General features: G+C 41.3%; 1 protein-coding gene across 4 annotated transcripts; it reads left to right on the top strand.

Annotated features, from left to right (window-relative positions):
• Positions 1–590: 590 nt before the first annotated feature.
• sqor (sulfide quinone oxidoreductase) lies at positions 591–15,274 on the top strand. 4 transcript variants are annotated; one of them, XM_054776038.1, is made up of 11 exons: positions 591–725; positions 1,051–1,240; positions 3,313–3,483; positions 3,577–3,630; positions 4,284–4,478; positions 6,529–6,738; positions 7,855–8,038; positions 8,710–8,777; positions 11,712–11,890; positions 12,000–12,094; positions 15,256–15,274. In XM_054776038.1, exons 2-10 carry the CDS (start codon positions 1,052–1,054, stop codon positions 12,055–12,057), a joined length of 1,308 nt encoding a protein of 435 aa, XP_054632013.1. In that variant the 5' UTR covers positions 591–725; position 1,051; the 3' UTR covers positions 12,058–12,094; positions 15,256–15,274. The 4 variants fall into 4 exon arrangements, with proteins under 4 accessions (XP_054632013.1, XP_054632012.1, XP_054632011.1 ...); XM_054776037.1 differs by lacking the exon at positions 15,256–15,274 and adding an exon at positions 13,009–14,510; XM_054776036.1 differs by lacking the exon at positions 15,256–15,274 and having other exon boundaries at positions 12,000–12,889.
• The last annotated feature ends 545 nt before the right edge of the window (positions 15,275–15,819 follow it).

Here is a 15,819-nt window from a genome sequence, read left to right as displayed (position 1 = left end):
TTGGTGATGTCTTATTGTGCACCAATCATTAACGTCTTACCGAAACACACCAGCGAACATTGGTTCCACTGTGGAATCGCTCTACATATCAATGTAAACAAGTCCTACAAATACAGTAATATTGTAAATGTTAACATTTATCAATTCATCAACACACTAAATTAACATTAACTTCAACGTAAGAACTGTCTCAAAGCTGGCTCTTATGGCAGCTCCACCTATGTCCACGTTTTTTATGCGGCCAAAATAGGATAACATTAAAGGACATCAATACTCTTTTTTTTTTAGTGAGAGTGACTTAAACAAGCTTAATTTACTACCACAAAGGCCAACTGAAATAATATGGTAGATAGTGTGTACAGTCCACACATTCCAGTATTGCACTGCAGACATGATGTCATTATGTCATTCGACATTCCAATGTAATGTGTGTTTTTTTTTCATTTGTTTCAAGAAAAATTGTTAAAATATAGTTTTTATAGTCAAGGAAATGAAACTACAGATGTAGCAAAGTACGTCAAACCGTCTGCCATTGACGCCAATGACAGTTACTGGCGTCACTTTTGATTGGTCTATAGCGTAAGGGGGCGCGGCCAAGGACCTTGCCAATTGCAGCCAGGAAGCTAGTTGAAGTTCATTTTGGGCAACTTCGCCTGTATCGCAATTGCGTGGGAAGTGGTTACTTTTTTTCCTGTATCACTGTAGTACCTGTTTTTCCTGTCAAGGTAAGAGTACTACAAACATTTTTAGAGGACGTGACTGTGTGAAAACGTACTTAATCATGCGCACGATTAATTTATTGCGCAGCATGCAGAATGGACGCAGTAGCTACGAGTGACGTAACAAATGAAGAACTAACAAACACTTAAACTTAAAGTACACGTCTTGCAGTTTTGGTTTATTTCATGTAGAAGCAAGTGCAGTCGCCTCAAATTAGCCACACACATACATAAAGTCAGCAACAGCAACCTGTACAGGAGTTGCGAGGACCGAAATATTGTCAGTAATTTTAAAATATAATTTGTCCTTGTTTGTTTCCCTGGCACACAGTATGGCTGCCCTCTGCCGCCTTGGCTTTATGGACTTTGGCGCCTGTCGTCTACACACAAGCAGCCGTGCCTCTGCCAAACAACATTACAAAATGTTGGTACTCGGAGGAGGAAGCGGGGGAATAGCAATGGGCGCACGCATGAAAAGGATGCTTGGTGCTGAGAATGTGGCTGTTGTGGAGCCCAGCGAGGTAAGTCTTACCTCTGATTAGACTCAGCTTTATCATCATTGCATATTGTCACGGGTGCAAGGCAACATAACACAAATGGCATCAAACCGGAAGTAGATCCTGGCTATTAGCGGGGGTTATGAACCAGGACCATCGGCGAATGGCGAAAACCTGTTAATAATTAAGATGATGCCCTTAAAAATGACAATTTTTGACACACGGCTTGCTCTTGCTCCAAGCCCTCTTGCTAGCTTGACGTTGACGTTCTCCAATTTTGGATCAACACTTGCCATAAAAGTGACTGTAATCACATTCTGCAGAACCCTCCCCATTTTAACACATTTTAAATGATACAATGTGAGTACAATGTTTTCAAGTACGAATGCTACTGTATATTAGTGTATTTTTGCCATGTACTGTACGTTTTATGCTGCAGCGAGTAGTGTCAATACATGTTTGTTGACACAAAGAGCAATTAAACCCCGACAACTGCAACTTATGAGGTTATGGTATTCACGTTAACATGTGGAAAAAATGTACTTAAATAGCGTTAAGGTCTTTACACAAGTTGGCTAGCACGTGAAATTCATACTAAATCCACACGCCACGGGATGCAAAACTCGACGAGGGCACACGTCTTGTCGCACCGGCGCCGCTTGATGCTAATGTCAGTGTAGCTATGCCGCGGCAGTTAAGTTGCCGACTTTTGGCAACACTGCTCATGCCCGTGGTTTCAAAACACACAAGCCCAGTGCCGACTGCGAGGAATTACACCGGACGCGATGAGGTATTTCCACATCGTGGCCGCCACTTTTTCTCATTTGACTTATTTGGTTTATTTGAGGGCTGCACGGTGGTCTAGTGGTTAGCATGTTGGCCACACAGTCACAGTCTGGAGATCGGGAATCGAATCTCCGTTGGGCATTTCTGTGTGGAGTTTGCATGTTCTCCCTGTGTGTGGGGGGGGTTTTCTGGGTACTCCGGTTTCCTCCCACATTCCAAAAACATGCATGTTAGCTTCATTGGAGACTCTAAATTGTCCATCGGTATGAATGTGAGTGTGAATGGTTGTTTGTCTATATGCCATTGGCTGACCACCAGTCTAGGGTGTACCCCGCCCCAAGTCAGCTGGGATAGGCTCCAGCATACCCCCGCTTCTCCTCATTAGGAGAAGAAAATGGATGGGTGGTTTATTTGACGGTGTACATTCATCAGAATTGCTGCAAATGCACCAGAATTAGCCAAAAGGTTGTTTTTCTTCTGTCGTCCCTGAGCAGATGTTAAAAATTGTCTCCCTAAAACAACAGTACAAGGACAGCATGGCGGACTTTTTTTCGTGGTTTTGAAAGTGTGACTTTTTCATACCCTGGTATACCTTGAAAGCAGAGATCTCCTATTCTGTGTATTTGGGCTGTGACTAACACTTATTGTCTTGGGCAGTTCATCTGTGGTTTCCAGTCATTGAGTAATCACTTGGCCCTGGACGGACCGAATCAACATGAGGCAAACACAAACAGTTAGTGGTTTGCTCTGCGACATGTGGGAAAATAGGCAAAAATGTCCACCGCTATTTTCCAAAGTTAAAGTGTAGGTCTGCTTTTAGGACAGATTCAGGAAAATGAAAACATAAGTATATGTACATATTTAAAACAACAATCGATTAATCATTAGATTAATCATCAATTCATCAATGAATTGTTGCAGCTCTGCTATGCATATTTTGAAACTGTTAGTCATAAGTGAAATGTCACATTGTTGAAGTTGAGTGATGCTCACGTTTGGTCTTTCCTTGATTACCAACGCCTGGTCTTCCTGGAGCTGCTGCGATGTGGTCGCTACGGTTACCGCAATGGCTCGTACAGAAAGCACCGAGACCCTCGCTTCTGAAACCACTGGCATCATTTAGTGTTGTAGCGTTGCGAGCATTTTTGCCGACTCGTTTCTGTGATAAAGGTTTCAAAAATATCATTTGGAAATGACGTGTGCGGCCCACGGCCTATAGTTCGCCCATGTCTGCTGTTCACTTCAAATACGTGTTATTTGATATTGATGATGAAAGGCAGTGGCGTCATACTAACTGTTCTCCTTTTTAGATGCACTACTATCAGCCTCTGTGGACTCTGGTGGGTGCTGGTGCTAAAACTGTCGCTTCATCAGGAAGGCCCACATCAAGTATCATGCCATCGGGTGTGAAATGGGTGAAATCTAAAGTTCAGGAAATAAACCCCGAGACAAACACTGTCCGCACCGAAGACGGGACCGAAGTATGTTTTTGACTTGGCCTGAGCGTATGTGTGTTTTACAGCCACAGACGACTAACAACATGCCGTCTATTGTCTTAAATGGTCTCATCGCAGATCTCCTACGAGTATCTGATTGTGGCACTCGGCCTGCAGCTCCATTTTGAAAAGGTGAGGACGTGCGCCGCGGTGGTAAAAGCTCTACGCCAGAGGTGTCCAAACTTTTTCCAGCAAGGGCCACATGTTGAAAAAGTAAAGGTTGCAAGGGCTACTTTGATATTTAGTGAAGCAACACGTGTACAAATGCTAAGAAGCTACAGGATATGGAGCTCAAGAAACAACTGCATTTCACCCTTGTACTGTAATACAGGTGATATGCTACTACAAATGACGTGTTTTCCATAATAATACCAGTTTATTCTTGCAAAACTGTGAATTTTGTTCTTCATTCGATTATTTTTCTTAATATTTTTGACTTTATTGTCATAAAATTACAGCTGTTTTTTTCCATTTCTGCTGTTTGGTTGTTTTTTTTTTACATTTTCCAACTATTTCATTTCAGCTTTCCACTTGTAAATTTTCTTCCCGTAATTCTAACTTTAAATCTTTTAAAACAATAATGTGTTTTTTCTTTATTTCAACATTGTTACCAAAATGATATTTTTCCTCATTTTACAAATAGTGCTGCTGCTGTTTTTTTTTTTAAGTTTCCTTGTTAAATTACATTTTTAGACTGTGCCGCGGGCCACACTTTGGGTCCCCCTGCTCTACGCTGTTTACAGCAGCATGTCACTGAACTTTCTTTTTTTTGTTTAATCCAAAAGATCAAAGGGCTGCCTGAGGGATTTGAACATCCAAAGATTGGATCCAACTACTCGGTGCAAACCGTGGAGAAAACATGGGCAGCGCTGCAGAACTTTGCAGAGGGCAACGCTGTGTTCTCATTCCCAAACACGCCAGTTAAATGTGCTGGAGCGCCACAGAAGATAATGTACCTCGCAGACGCTTTCCTGAGAAAGGTATGTTACTTTTCCAGAAGGTTCTTGGGTATTTCACCACTTCAGTTTACTACGCTTTTTCAACAATACACGGATGAATAACTCCTGCTGTTTCACGGTTAATACGGTGTTTGTCACACGTAAATGCTTCACATCGTCAAACATGGCGTCACCGTGATAAAGCTGATAACGTTAAAAATAGCTCCGATACAGCGAGTACGCTTACGTGCCGTCAAATAACCGCATCATGAGCGGAATGTTACCAACAACCAGGTAGCGCACAGCCACGTAAACACCGAAAATTCCTTTTGGAAAACTGGAACATGCTCATATTCCAGTTTTTAAAAACCCCAATATTACTCCTCTTCTCACCCGAGTATTGGGTCATGTGGGGATATTGGGGATATCCCGATGGAAAGGAATTTGCGTTGTGTGCATGTTATATTGCAGGGGTGTCCAAACTTTTTCCAGCGAGGGTCACGTACTGAAAAAGTAAAGGATGCCAGGACCACTTTGATATTTAGCAAACCTACACATAGAGATATGCTAAGAAGCTACAGTATAACACCTACATTTCACCTTTGGAATACAGGTGAAATGCTACTACAAATTTTTCCATAATACAAATTTATTCTTGCAAAATTGCTACTTTTGTTCTTCGTTCGGCTTTTTTTTTTTCCATTTCTGCTGGGTTTTTTAAATTTTCCAACTATTTCATTTCAACTTTCCTCTTGTCAATTTTCTCCTACATAATTATAACTTTATATCTTTTAAAATAATGTATTTTTGTTACTAAAATTATATTTTCCCTCATTTTACAAGTTTATTCTCTGAAAATTGCAACTTTTTCTCTATTTTTTTCTTTTAATATTTGGACTTTACTCAGGTAAAATTTCTGCTGTTTCTTTTTTTTTTTTTGTATAATTTTCCAAATATTTCATCTGTCTTCTTGTATGTTTTCTTCTCCTAGTATTTTAACTTTATTCCCATGTTATGAATTTTCCCCCAAACTAAGTTTAAAAAATTTACATCTTTATTCATTGTTTTTGACTTAAAAATAAACTAAACAAAACTTTATCCTTAATATTTCAACTTCATGCTAGTAAAATGACAGTTTCCCTCATACTATGACTTTGTTCTTGTGAGATTATGGATTTTTTTTTCCTTTCTAGATTACAACAGTTTTCTTAATATTTTGACTGCTTTTCCCCTTTTTGCTGCTGCTGTTGTTGTTTTTAAGTTTCCTTGTTAAATTACATTTTTTGATAAAATCAGAGCCGCGGGCCGCAAATGGCTTCCGGGATGCACTTTGGGGGTATTTGTACATACAATAGGGGTATTTGTGTCTTTGGCAGGAAGTACTTGTAAACACGGCCACAGGCAAAACCCCACACTTCTGGGGTTGGATCATTCATGGCTAGACATAGAACAGTCACTTAGCCATGAAATCCCAATTTGTAATCTGCACTTCATTAGCCAAATCCTCCGGAAAAATAATTGTTTTAAAAGTATAAATATAAGCTCCACTCTGACAGCTTGGTGGGAATTTCTAAAAATAACTGGATCCTCGCTCACTCCCTGCCAATACACTCCCGTCTGGAATAAGCCTGACATCTTGCTCAAAAAGAAACCATGGAATTTTCCGACATGGCACGAAGAAGAAATTATTCTTATTCATACAGGAGGATGCCGTACGACTTGTCAAACCGGATACCCGGTCGCATTGTTTGACACCCTCGATGGTGTCAGTGTTTGTCCGGTTATTTGATGTCTCTAACAACAAGCACTTTGGCTTTTTCCAGTCCTCCATTTTATTAGATTGTTTTTGCAGTGGGTGCCTGGAATCCTCACCTGCTTCCAGTCGTATGATTTCTTGGCGATGTCGGCATTGATGTAGACCTTTGTTCCTTTCAGCTTGCTGTTTCAGCGGTGCCGCCGTGTTTTTATTGCTAGTGAACTTAACGGTTATTACACCTGGATGCTGTCAGCTGGGATAAGCCCCAGCTCAATGAATGATTAAATGTGTCTGTGCTTCCATGTCTAATTCTGTTTTTACGTGCGTCATCTTAAGACAGGCAAGAGGGCAAAGGCCAATATCATTTACAACACATCGCTGCCAGTGCTGTTTGGCGTCAAGAAATATGCTGACTCACTCTGGGACATCGTGAAGGAACGTGACCTCAATGTGAACCTGAGGCAGAACCTGATTGAAGTGCGGGCAGACAAGCAAGAAGCTGTGTTTGAACATCTTGATAAACCGGCGGAGACCACAGTGTTTGAGGTAACCGGATATCGTTCACATATTTGCCGACACCGGTGCCAAATGAGTACTTCTGAAACTGTGACGGTACGGTGCTTAAACGATGCCCGAGGCGGTCCAAAAACAATGCCTTTTTATTTGTACGGAATTGCGTGACCTACTAGTTGCTTTACACACTTCAGTAATATCTGTACAATTAGAACTCGGTAATAAATGCAGCTACAGCAGGCCCGCCAAGCATCTTATTCCGACCCACCGGGCATTTCCAAATTCCTTTCTATCCAAACACAACACGTCAACACACACGATGCACAAAGTAACCTACCTACTGCACCATGTGGACATACAAACAAATATCTCCACGCAATACCCGTGCCAAAACAACCACCCATATATTCCTGCCGCAAGGCATGCTGGGTGGATTGTGGTACTCTTTCTCCCAACATTCTGCCGTGTTTGGTGTATTTTTGCTAGATTGCAAAATATGTAGATGTCGTCAGTGAGGTAAACATGGAGCAGTTAACACACCCTTGACAGCCGATGTTTTATTGTTCATAGCTCATATTGTTGTTGCAGCTGGACTACCCAGCATGCTTTGCGGGCATTTGGTAATAAGTTGTGTGCTATTTTAAGCACTTAGTTGTTGATGTGTTGTTTCTGTTTTGCTGCACCGTGAGCAAGTATGTTGTGCTGCTTGATGCCACCTATACGTAGACGGCCCCTCCGCCAAATTTTTGCCGCCCAATGTGGCCCGCAAGTCTAAAGGTTTAACCACCCCTGAGCTATAGGAAGAAAAATTCACAACAAATCGTCACAATTATCACAGCAAAATCAGCAGCAATACAGAACGCGAAATGTATGGAACGAAAATTGCAAGCTTTTACAGCCCTCCAAACCCTCCTGCGAGCTTGATGTTCTCGGATTTCAGATCAACATTTGCAATTAATGTGACTATTGTAATAATTAGGTCAGATTCTGCTCCAGAACCCTGCCCTTCTGTCTTCAGTATGCCTCGTACACTATCCTCCCGTGTGCGTAAGACGCGTTGCTGAGAGGATTCTGGATGCGCGGGATTCTCCCACTCTGTCATTACGCACCTTCATTCGCGATATGCACTCTGCACCTTCTGCTCTTTAGTACGACATGCTTCATGTGACTCCACCAATGGGACCCAACTCGGTGATTAAAGGCAGCTCGCTAGCAGACGAGGCTGGCTGGCTGGATGTGGACAAAGACAACCTTCAACATAAGAAGTACCCCAATGTGTTTGGGATCGGGGACTGTACAAACCTGCCCACTGCCAAGACGGCTGCTGCTGTTGGTAAGTGTTTTTTTAATCACTACTTCAGCTACATTTAGTGGACAGTAAGACACCCTGCTGCTGTGTTTGAGTCATATGTCCGTTTTGTTGCATTAAAGCGGTGCATGTTCATACTGCTGAATCACTCTGGTGCTACTACGCCCAGTGAGGGGGGGGTTGTCAATGTTGGATAGCTCAGCCGGTAAAGTCCTTGGTTCCTGACCCACATCCCCTTGGTTCAACTACCAAACTACTCGTATTTTCATTCTACATTTTAGCATATTTCCAAAGCATTTCAGTCAAGCTTCAGCTTTTTGGCATTCACACACAATGTCTACTGACATTGCATCATCTAGCTTTTTTTTTTTTTTTTTTTTTTACATTTTTTTGGAAAATTAGAAATGAATCTGTGGGTGGGATTAATGACCGTATATCTGGCTGGCGGGCGGCCAGTTGCCCAAGTCTGTCATCACAAATAAAGCTGTTAGGCCTGTTGTGTTTATTAGAGCTGTTCTCATTTCGAACTTAATTTGCATGACAATAACAACTGGATGATTGCGAAGTCTGACATTCACATTGCGTGTGAATGCCCAAGCCTAATGGGGTGGAGGAAAAGGGAATAATAAAAGGAAAAGCATGCTAGCCATGCTAACGTCAATAACATTAATGTCACATTTCTTTTCTTCTTTTAGCTGCACAGTCTGCTGTTCTACACAGAAGCATCAAAAAGATACTGAAAAATGAGAAACCCGATAAAAAGGTAAAGCACTTGTGTGATAGCATCGCCTCTTCGCCAGTTACAATCGAAATGAATATCTGCACTGACATACACAGGGTCAGGCAAGATGATCTGACACATTTGTAGGTTAAATAAAAGGCAAATAAAGTAAAGAAACAAGAAAGTGTTTTTATTTTGGAAAAGTACATATAGTGCGATTCTGTTTCATGATGTTTTAAAAGTGAAATCAGTCAAATGGAATCCATTATTGTCCACACACTCAATGCCGATCCAGTAGCTGTGAAGTTGGTAACCATAACAAGATGGTGTTTCCAGCTGGTACGGGATCATGTCTACCAAGATTGAAGTGCAAACGGAACTGAAAAAGAAAAGAAAAACAATGGCATTATAAAGAAACAAAGCAAAATGGCATCATATGAAAAAATGGCATTATTTGTACCGTAAAGCACGGTGTATAAACTGCGCTTTTTTTTCCACCGGTAAGACGCCAAAAATCAGGGTGCGGTTTATACACGATGACAAGTCTGTGACCAGACAGAAATTGACCAGAAGTAGATTTTAGAAGAGCCGTGTGTGGCGCCCTCTGCTGTACAGTTGCTGAAAGTGCAATTCCTTTATCTGACTGCTGTGTATTTTCACACAGTGAAACGATCTCGATATACACTGAAGCTAACCTAAGCTTCCATTAAAACATTGCAGATGGTTTAAAATACAAAACGTTGGAGTTTATTCAAATTCATTTTCCCATTTTATGACGAGCGTTGTCGAAATTCGGCCCCCTCTTCATGCCGTCCTGCTGCCTGGTTTGGACGAGTCAGTCATCCGGCGTTGAAGAGCAGACATCATCGGCAAGTTGACGGCAAACTTTTCTTACACGAGTTCCATTGCAGATGAATTGATGGACTTTCTTCTTCTTTTTGAAATTGCTCAGTACCTTTACGCATGTTGATTTGAGATGAAAGAGTTGGCAAGCATTTATTAAGTAAAAAAAAAAAAATTTCCCCGCCGTGAGCCTGATTAAGCCTGATTAATTAACCATGAGCCGGTTAATACACGGCTGCGGTTTATACACCGTGATTTACGGTACTTTTTGAAAATAAAAACACTTTCTTGTTTCTTTACTTTATTTGCCTTTTATTTAACCTACAAATGTGTCAGATCATTTTGCCTGACCCTGTATAATCATCAGGGCTGTCAGTCCATTCAAGTATTTCATCGTGATGAATTGCATTTTGTCCACAGTTAACTCATAAGTCATCGCACTTAATCGCAGATGGAAAGAAGTTTTTATCTAAATCGGGGGTGCTCACGCTTTTTCAGCCTGCGAGCTACTTTTAAAACGACCAAGTCCCAAAGATCTACCTCCTACTATAAATATAGAAAATATGTATATGTCTACTATATTTATTTTTAAAAAGTAGGTATTTATGTACGTTATATGCACTCAACAAAAATAGAAACGCAACACTTTTGTTTTTGCTCCCAATTTTTATGAGATGAACTCAAAGATGTAAAACTTTTTCCACATCAACAATATCACCATTTCTCTCAAATATTGTTGACAAATCTAAGTCTGTGATGGTGAGCACGTCTCCGTTGCTGAGATCATCCATCCCACCTCACAGGTGTGCCATATCAAGATGCTGATTAGACACCATGATTAGTGCACAGGTGTGCCTTAGACTGCCCACAATAAAAGGCCACTCTGAAATGTGCTGGTCTCTGTCTGTATATCAGGGGTGCATGCACTTTTTCAGCAGTTGCAAGTCCAAAACCTCTTTCTATAAAACATATATAAAATCTAACCGGTAAACTTTGAAATACTATTGTAAATATTCATGATTCGTATTTCACATTCACATTTTCAAAGTTCAAAGTAGTTGATATAACTATGATATAACAATGTGGCAATAAAGATAATTGCAGTGTTCCCTCGTACATCGTGGTTCACCTTTCGCGGGTGTTTTTGTTAGAGCGGTCTATCTGTACTCTGTTATTTACCACTGCTACCAGTAGAGGGTGTTGTATACCCGTGTGAGAGTTGAGGACTGTCCAGTTTCTCAGTAAAGATAGAGCCACAAAAGTCCTGATTGGCTAAAGGGAGAACCCGCCCATTGTGTTCTGCGTTCTGGTTGGCTGTGGACCATTGTCAATCAATCTCCTTGTGCAGGACTGCCTGCTTCCTGTTGCTAGCGATCATACATGCTGAATGAAGGTACTGTAGACGTGGCGGCTGTAGGGCACCTGGAATGCTGGAAATGAATGTAAGAGCGCCAGGACAAGCCACGATCAGAACACTGAAAGGCACTTCAATTCTGGTGTCCAATCTCATAGGTTGATCATTCAATTTCAGAGGAAATTTGAACTTTTAGTGTTTTAAAAAAGAGATAAATGTGATAATGTCAAAAGTGTATGGTGATAGTGGTGATAGTTGGGACACTTGTATGCCAAAGTACCACTTTATAAATGACAATAAAAAATACCGTCAGTGATTCAGTACCTTCTCGCATCTCTCTGGCAAGTCGACATACTCCGTGACAATTCGGCTCCCAGCGTCAGTAGATACAAATACCTTTGGCCTTGTCAGGAGAGCCATCTGCCAGGGCTTTTTTCGCTCCATTTCTGCTCAGTATTTGTTCCCGCTTGTTTCTCCACAGGCACCGCCGCTTTTCCTCAAACTACGGTGTGGGCCGAGGGTTGCACGTTAATCGCGCGTACAAAAAAATAGTGCCGTTAAAGGGACAGTTGGGATTTTTGGACATGAAGTTGTATGACATCCCCATCGGCCGTGTAATGCATCAACAGGGACTTAACCCCCCTCCGTCCCGTGAGCCGAAACGTTGTGTTCCGAATCCCAAAAAATCCAAACTATCCCTTCTAAAGGAAACTTATGTTAATGTGTTATTAACGCATTCACTTTGACAGCCATAATAATCACTTTTACCCCCTTTTTAGTATGATGGCTACACTTCATGTCCGTTGGTTACCAGCTACAACACAGTCGTCCTAGCAGAGTTTGACTACAATGGCCAGCCTCTGGAAACGTTCCCCATTAACCAAGCCAAGGAAAGGAGACTCATGTACCACATGAAAGCTGGCGTGATGCCTCACCTTTACTGGCACGGACTCCTCAAGTATGGCCACGCTTAAATACATACTCGATACTGTGAAATGATCTCCAACTACAGTATGTGTGGCCAGGTTACTACCTTTTGGATTGTCTTTTCTGTGTGTCCTCTGCAGGGGCTTATGGGGCGGACCAGAACCCTACAGGAAACTACTGCATCTTGGAATGAAATGAATGAAAAGTCACTTGGCTGAGCAGACTGAGAATACATGTAAGATTTAGCTTTTATATTACGAAAGAACCAATTAACTCCAAATGTAACCCTGTACCATGTTCCCTCGCTGCATCGCGGTTCACCTTTCATCGACTGGCTGTTTAGCGGATTTTTTTTTTTTTTTACAATTTTAGTACTTTTTTTTGTTTTTTTTTTAACTGTGCACGAACGCTGTTACAAGTCGAGCCTGGCCCTTTAATAGGCAAGAAACCAGTATTCTCTTGGACAATTGTGCTGTCATGAGAGGGAAGAAGGGTGGACTGGAGGCACAAGCGAGGAAGGAAAAGTCTCACCTCCTTGACATTTCTGTCTGGACACAGTGCACATGGTGGCAAATTCTGCCACAACTGTGTTGATCCCATTCAAGTCAGAAGTGGAGGACTTTTTTGTAATTGTTGTATAAATTGCCCTTTATTGAATTAAATGGTTGATAAAACAATAATTAAAGTTAATTAGCCTGTTCCACGTGCCCTTATAACATTATCTTTACTTTCTAAAATTCACATTTAAACTTTAGGTCATCTTACAGCCTGCCATGCACAATGCCAAAATGTTGTTTGACAAATTGTCTCTAGTGTGTATGCAGGCTTTAAGGCTGAGGATTTTTTCACTCCCAGCCATTTTTCAAAGTACCGACTATATTGACTGATGTTTCAAGGCACATTGAATATTTTTGTTCTATGCAGTGGTGATTGCTCTAAGATTGGGAGGGAAGCTCAGCTTACCCTAAATGCCCCCCACCCCCCCCACCCACACACACACACACACACACAAATAAAGTGGTGAAATATGTACTGGTGTGTGTGTGTGTGTGTACATTTCATTGACTAAATATGCGTTTCATCTTTTGTTCAGAATCAGCTACTTATCACAGGTAACTGACACGACTACCTTCTCATTCATCCCCGCAGCGCAGTCGGACGCTGAAGGCTGGGTTACTTTTTACCCCGTGCGGCGTCTGCTCCCAAACTGCAGGGAGCAGTGTATGGAAAACGGGCGGAAATAGAGCGTCTACTGACTTGGATGCGGAGGCGTAGAGTGGGTTGTGCCACTATATGGTCATTGGATAAATTCTGTGCTTTGTCCCGCCCATTGGCCTATGGGCCAGTGAGCTGGCCCGAGACGCTCGGCTTCTGCACGATGACTGGATTATCTGTTTGAGGCGGAATCCCTTTTTGATTGACAGTGAAGTGAGCGAATCAGCGATTGTTACGTTTAACCCTCCACCGGAACATTTTCCAAATTTTTCATTCCGTTGTTATGAACGGAGACTTTGAATAAAGTCTCAAAGCCCAGCGACTTTGTCTTTGTTAAAGAATGACTAGCGTTGTGTTTGGCGACTCTCTTTGTCACTCTGCGGTTTCTTCCAACAGGCAGCGTCAGCTGTGGAGCTTCTTTCCGGTCACTTACACTCACAGCCAGTAGCCTCGCTCAGCAGCTCCAGCTGCTAGCAAGCTGCACCATCATGGCAGATACTGAAATTTACGTATACAGAAACATTTATGATGTAGGCCGGAAAAAAATTGCTTCCCCCCGCCACTGGTTTTATGAACATGTCTTTTTAGAAACATGGAGTGCCGACCTAAAGAAAGATTAGACTCCCGTCTTTCACCAGGAAAAACATTTTCTACCGTTTTTCGTTCTTTAATAATCAGCAGTAGAACATTGCTAAGTTTCAGCAATGTATTAGTTCCCAACCAATTATGGGAGGAAAAACAGCGTTTTGTGAACCACCACTGCTGGTTAGCATATGTGCACCCCTCAGATAAGAGTATACTGTATGTTTTTTTGTTGTGTTGTTGTTTTTAAGGTTATGATGATATCTGTTCTTGCACATGCTGCCTATGAATGCGACTAAAGTGAATCTTAAATATGCACTATTACTTGCTATGAGTAGCTGATTTTAAGTGGAACGACACGTGTGCCTATTATTCTACCGCAATGCTTGTCAAACATGTACGACAAGTAGCGTCTTGAAAATATTTTGCAAGTACAATAATCCCTCGTTTATCGCGGTTAATTGGTTCCAGGTCCGACCGTGAATTTCCGCAACGTAGGACTTCTTATTTAGAAATGTAATATTTTTGTAGTTGGAGCATAGAAAACATGCTTACAACCTTCTAAATATTGTCCTTAAGATTATTAGAGCCCTCTAGACATGAAATAACACCCCTATAGTCGCCTTCAAATGTGTATTATCCAATGTAGTAGACACAATAAGAGAAAATAAGACATAAATAAGGCTTGTCTGTATTGCTGTAAATGAGCTCCAGTGCTAAGGGAGCTGAGGAGGGGTTGGGGGTGGTGAGAGGATGTGACGTCAGCCGTTCAGAGTTCAGTTTTAGCTTGGCCCGTGTGAGGGATTATGGTGCCTGTTGTGACATAAATCAAAGATGCAATAAAAGCCTGTTGCTCCACCCATGAAGTCTGGTGCTTATGTGTCTCACACAACCTTGCCGTAACATTACTGCCACCTAGTGACCAGTGTAGAATACTGCATATCGTCACGTCTGTGTGTCTTCTGAATGCCTTATATTTATTTGTATTTGACTTCATTTGGCCATTTTTATGCTTGAAAAGGCTTCATTTAGGCAAACCAATATGTACAAGTTGCTTTTAATGTGCAGATTTCTTAATAGGCCGCATTCAGCCATGAAACAGCATGGTTTATTTATTAATATTTTTGGAAGAAATGTGACAGCGGAGCCGCAAAGTTTGAAGTGGCGAGCGATGACTGTACCGCCATTTTGTTCATGGTTCATCTTGGAATATGTGACTTGTACTCATAGGTCATTGGCATGTGGTTGAATAAGGTTAGCTAGACACGAAATATTTCAAATGATTTCATTTATGCATGTCTCTAAGAAAAAGTAATCATTTCATTTGAAGGAGACTGCATACCACCAGGGCTATAGTTAGACAATCTACTGTATGTTGTTATGCATGCATAAATGTTTTAACACTCCCTTTTTTAATTGAAGAAATGTCCTTTCCAATGTACTGTTACTGGACTGAATTAAGTACACGTTTTTCCATTTTGGAATCCATTTTAAAGGCAAGACTGTGTTTCAGCAATACATGCATACAGTAAATATGCACATACAATAGGACAATATAAATACAGGTGTATGTACAATTTTGGCTATTTTGTGTTCCAGGACCAGCTGCAAATGGTGATAACCCCTCCTGCTAGCTCGACGTTGGTGTTCTCCGTTTTCGGATCAATGTTTGCAATAAAAGCGAGTAATTATTATATTACATTCAGCTCCAGCTTCCATTGTTGTTCACTTGTGCCACAATTAAGCCCTAAATATGCCTCACGCACGTAAAACACATTTAAGGTATAAAATGTATGATTTATCACCGCCAACACGGCAGTTGGTCGTGTATTTGTTAGATTTATTAAACTGTGGCAGCGTTCAATTTCACTTTTGCACTTCAGCACGCAACTATGGTGCGTTCAGGGATCACCGTATGAAGAGCACGGGCTGAACGCTTGACGAAAAAACAGCAGTGAAGCTTAATAAACATGACACGTGTGAATATATTGAACATTTTATCTGTATTTTAAATACATAATTTATAAAATAATTATTGAGATGTCATCTGCGGAAAAAAAGGTCAATATCCGGAGAAAAACAAAAATTTGACCAACAATCTGAGGGTTTGTGTAAGTCTTCCTGTTTTTTCCTGTATTTCATCGTGAAACCATCAAATGTATT

Source organism: Dunckerocampus dactyliophorus, chromosome 5, assembly GCF_027744805.1.
Source record: "Dunckerocampus dactyliophorus isolate RoL2022-P2 chromosome 5, RoL_Ddac_1.1, whole genome shotgun sequence".
Lineage (NCBI taxonomy): Eukaryota > Metazoa > Chordata > Actinopteri > Syngnathiformes > Syngnathidae > Dunckerocampus > Dunckerocampus dactyliophorus.
Note: the sequence above shows the minus strand (reverse complement) of the source record. Positions and strands in the feature narration are given on the sequence as shown.

What these genes read in the sequence shown, in the direction of transcription:
- sqor (XM_054776038.1), top strand. Translation starts at nt 1,052, where the DNA reads ATGGCTGCCCTCTGCCGCCTTGGCTTTATGGACTTTGGCGCCTGTCGT. An exon ending in CAAGACGGCTGCTGCTGTTG is followed by an intron (nt 8,039 to 8,709) that starts GTAAGTGTTTTT and finishes TTCTTCTTTTAG; the next exon opens with CTGCACAGTCTGCTGTTCTA. An exon ending in ATGAGAAACCCGATAAAAAG is followed by an intron (nt 8,778 to 11,711) that starts GTAAAGCACTTG and finishes CCCCCTTTTTAG; the next exon opens with TATGATGGCTACACTTCATG.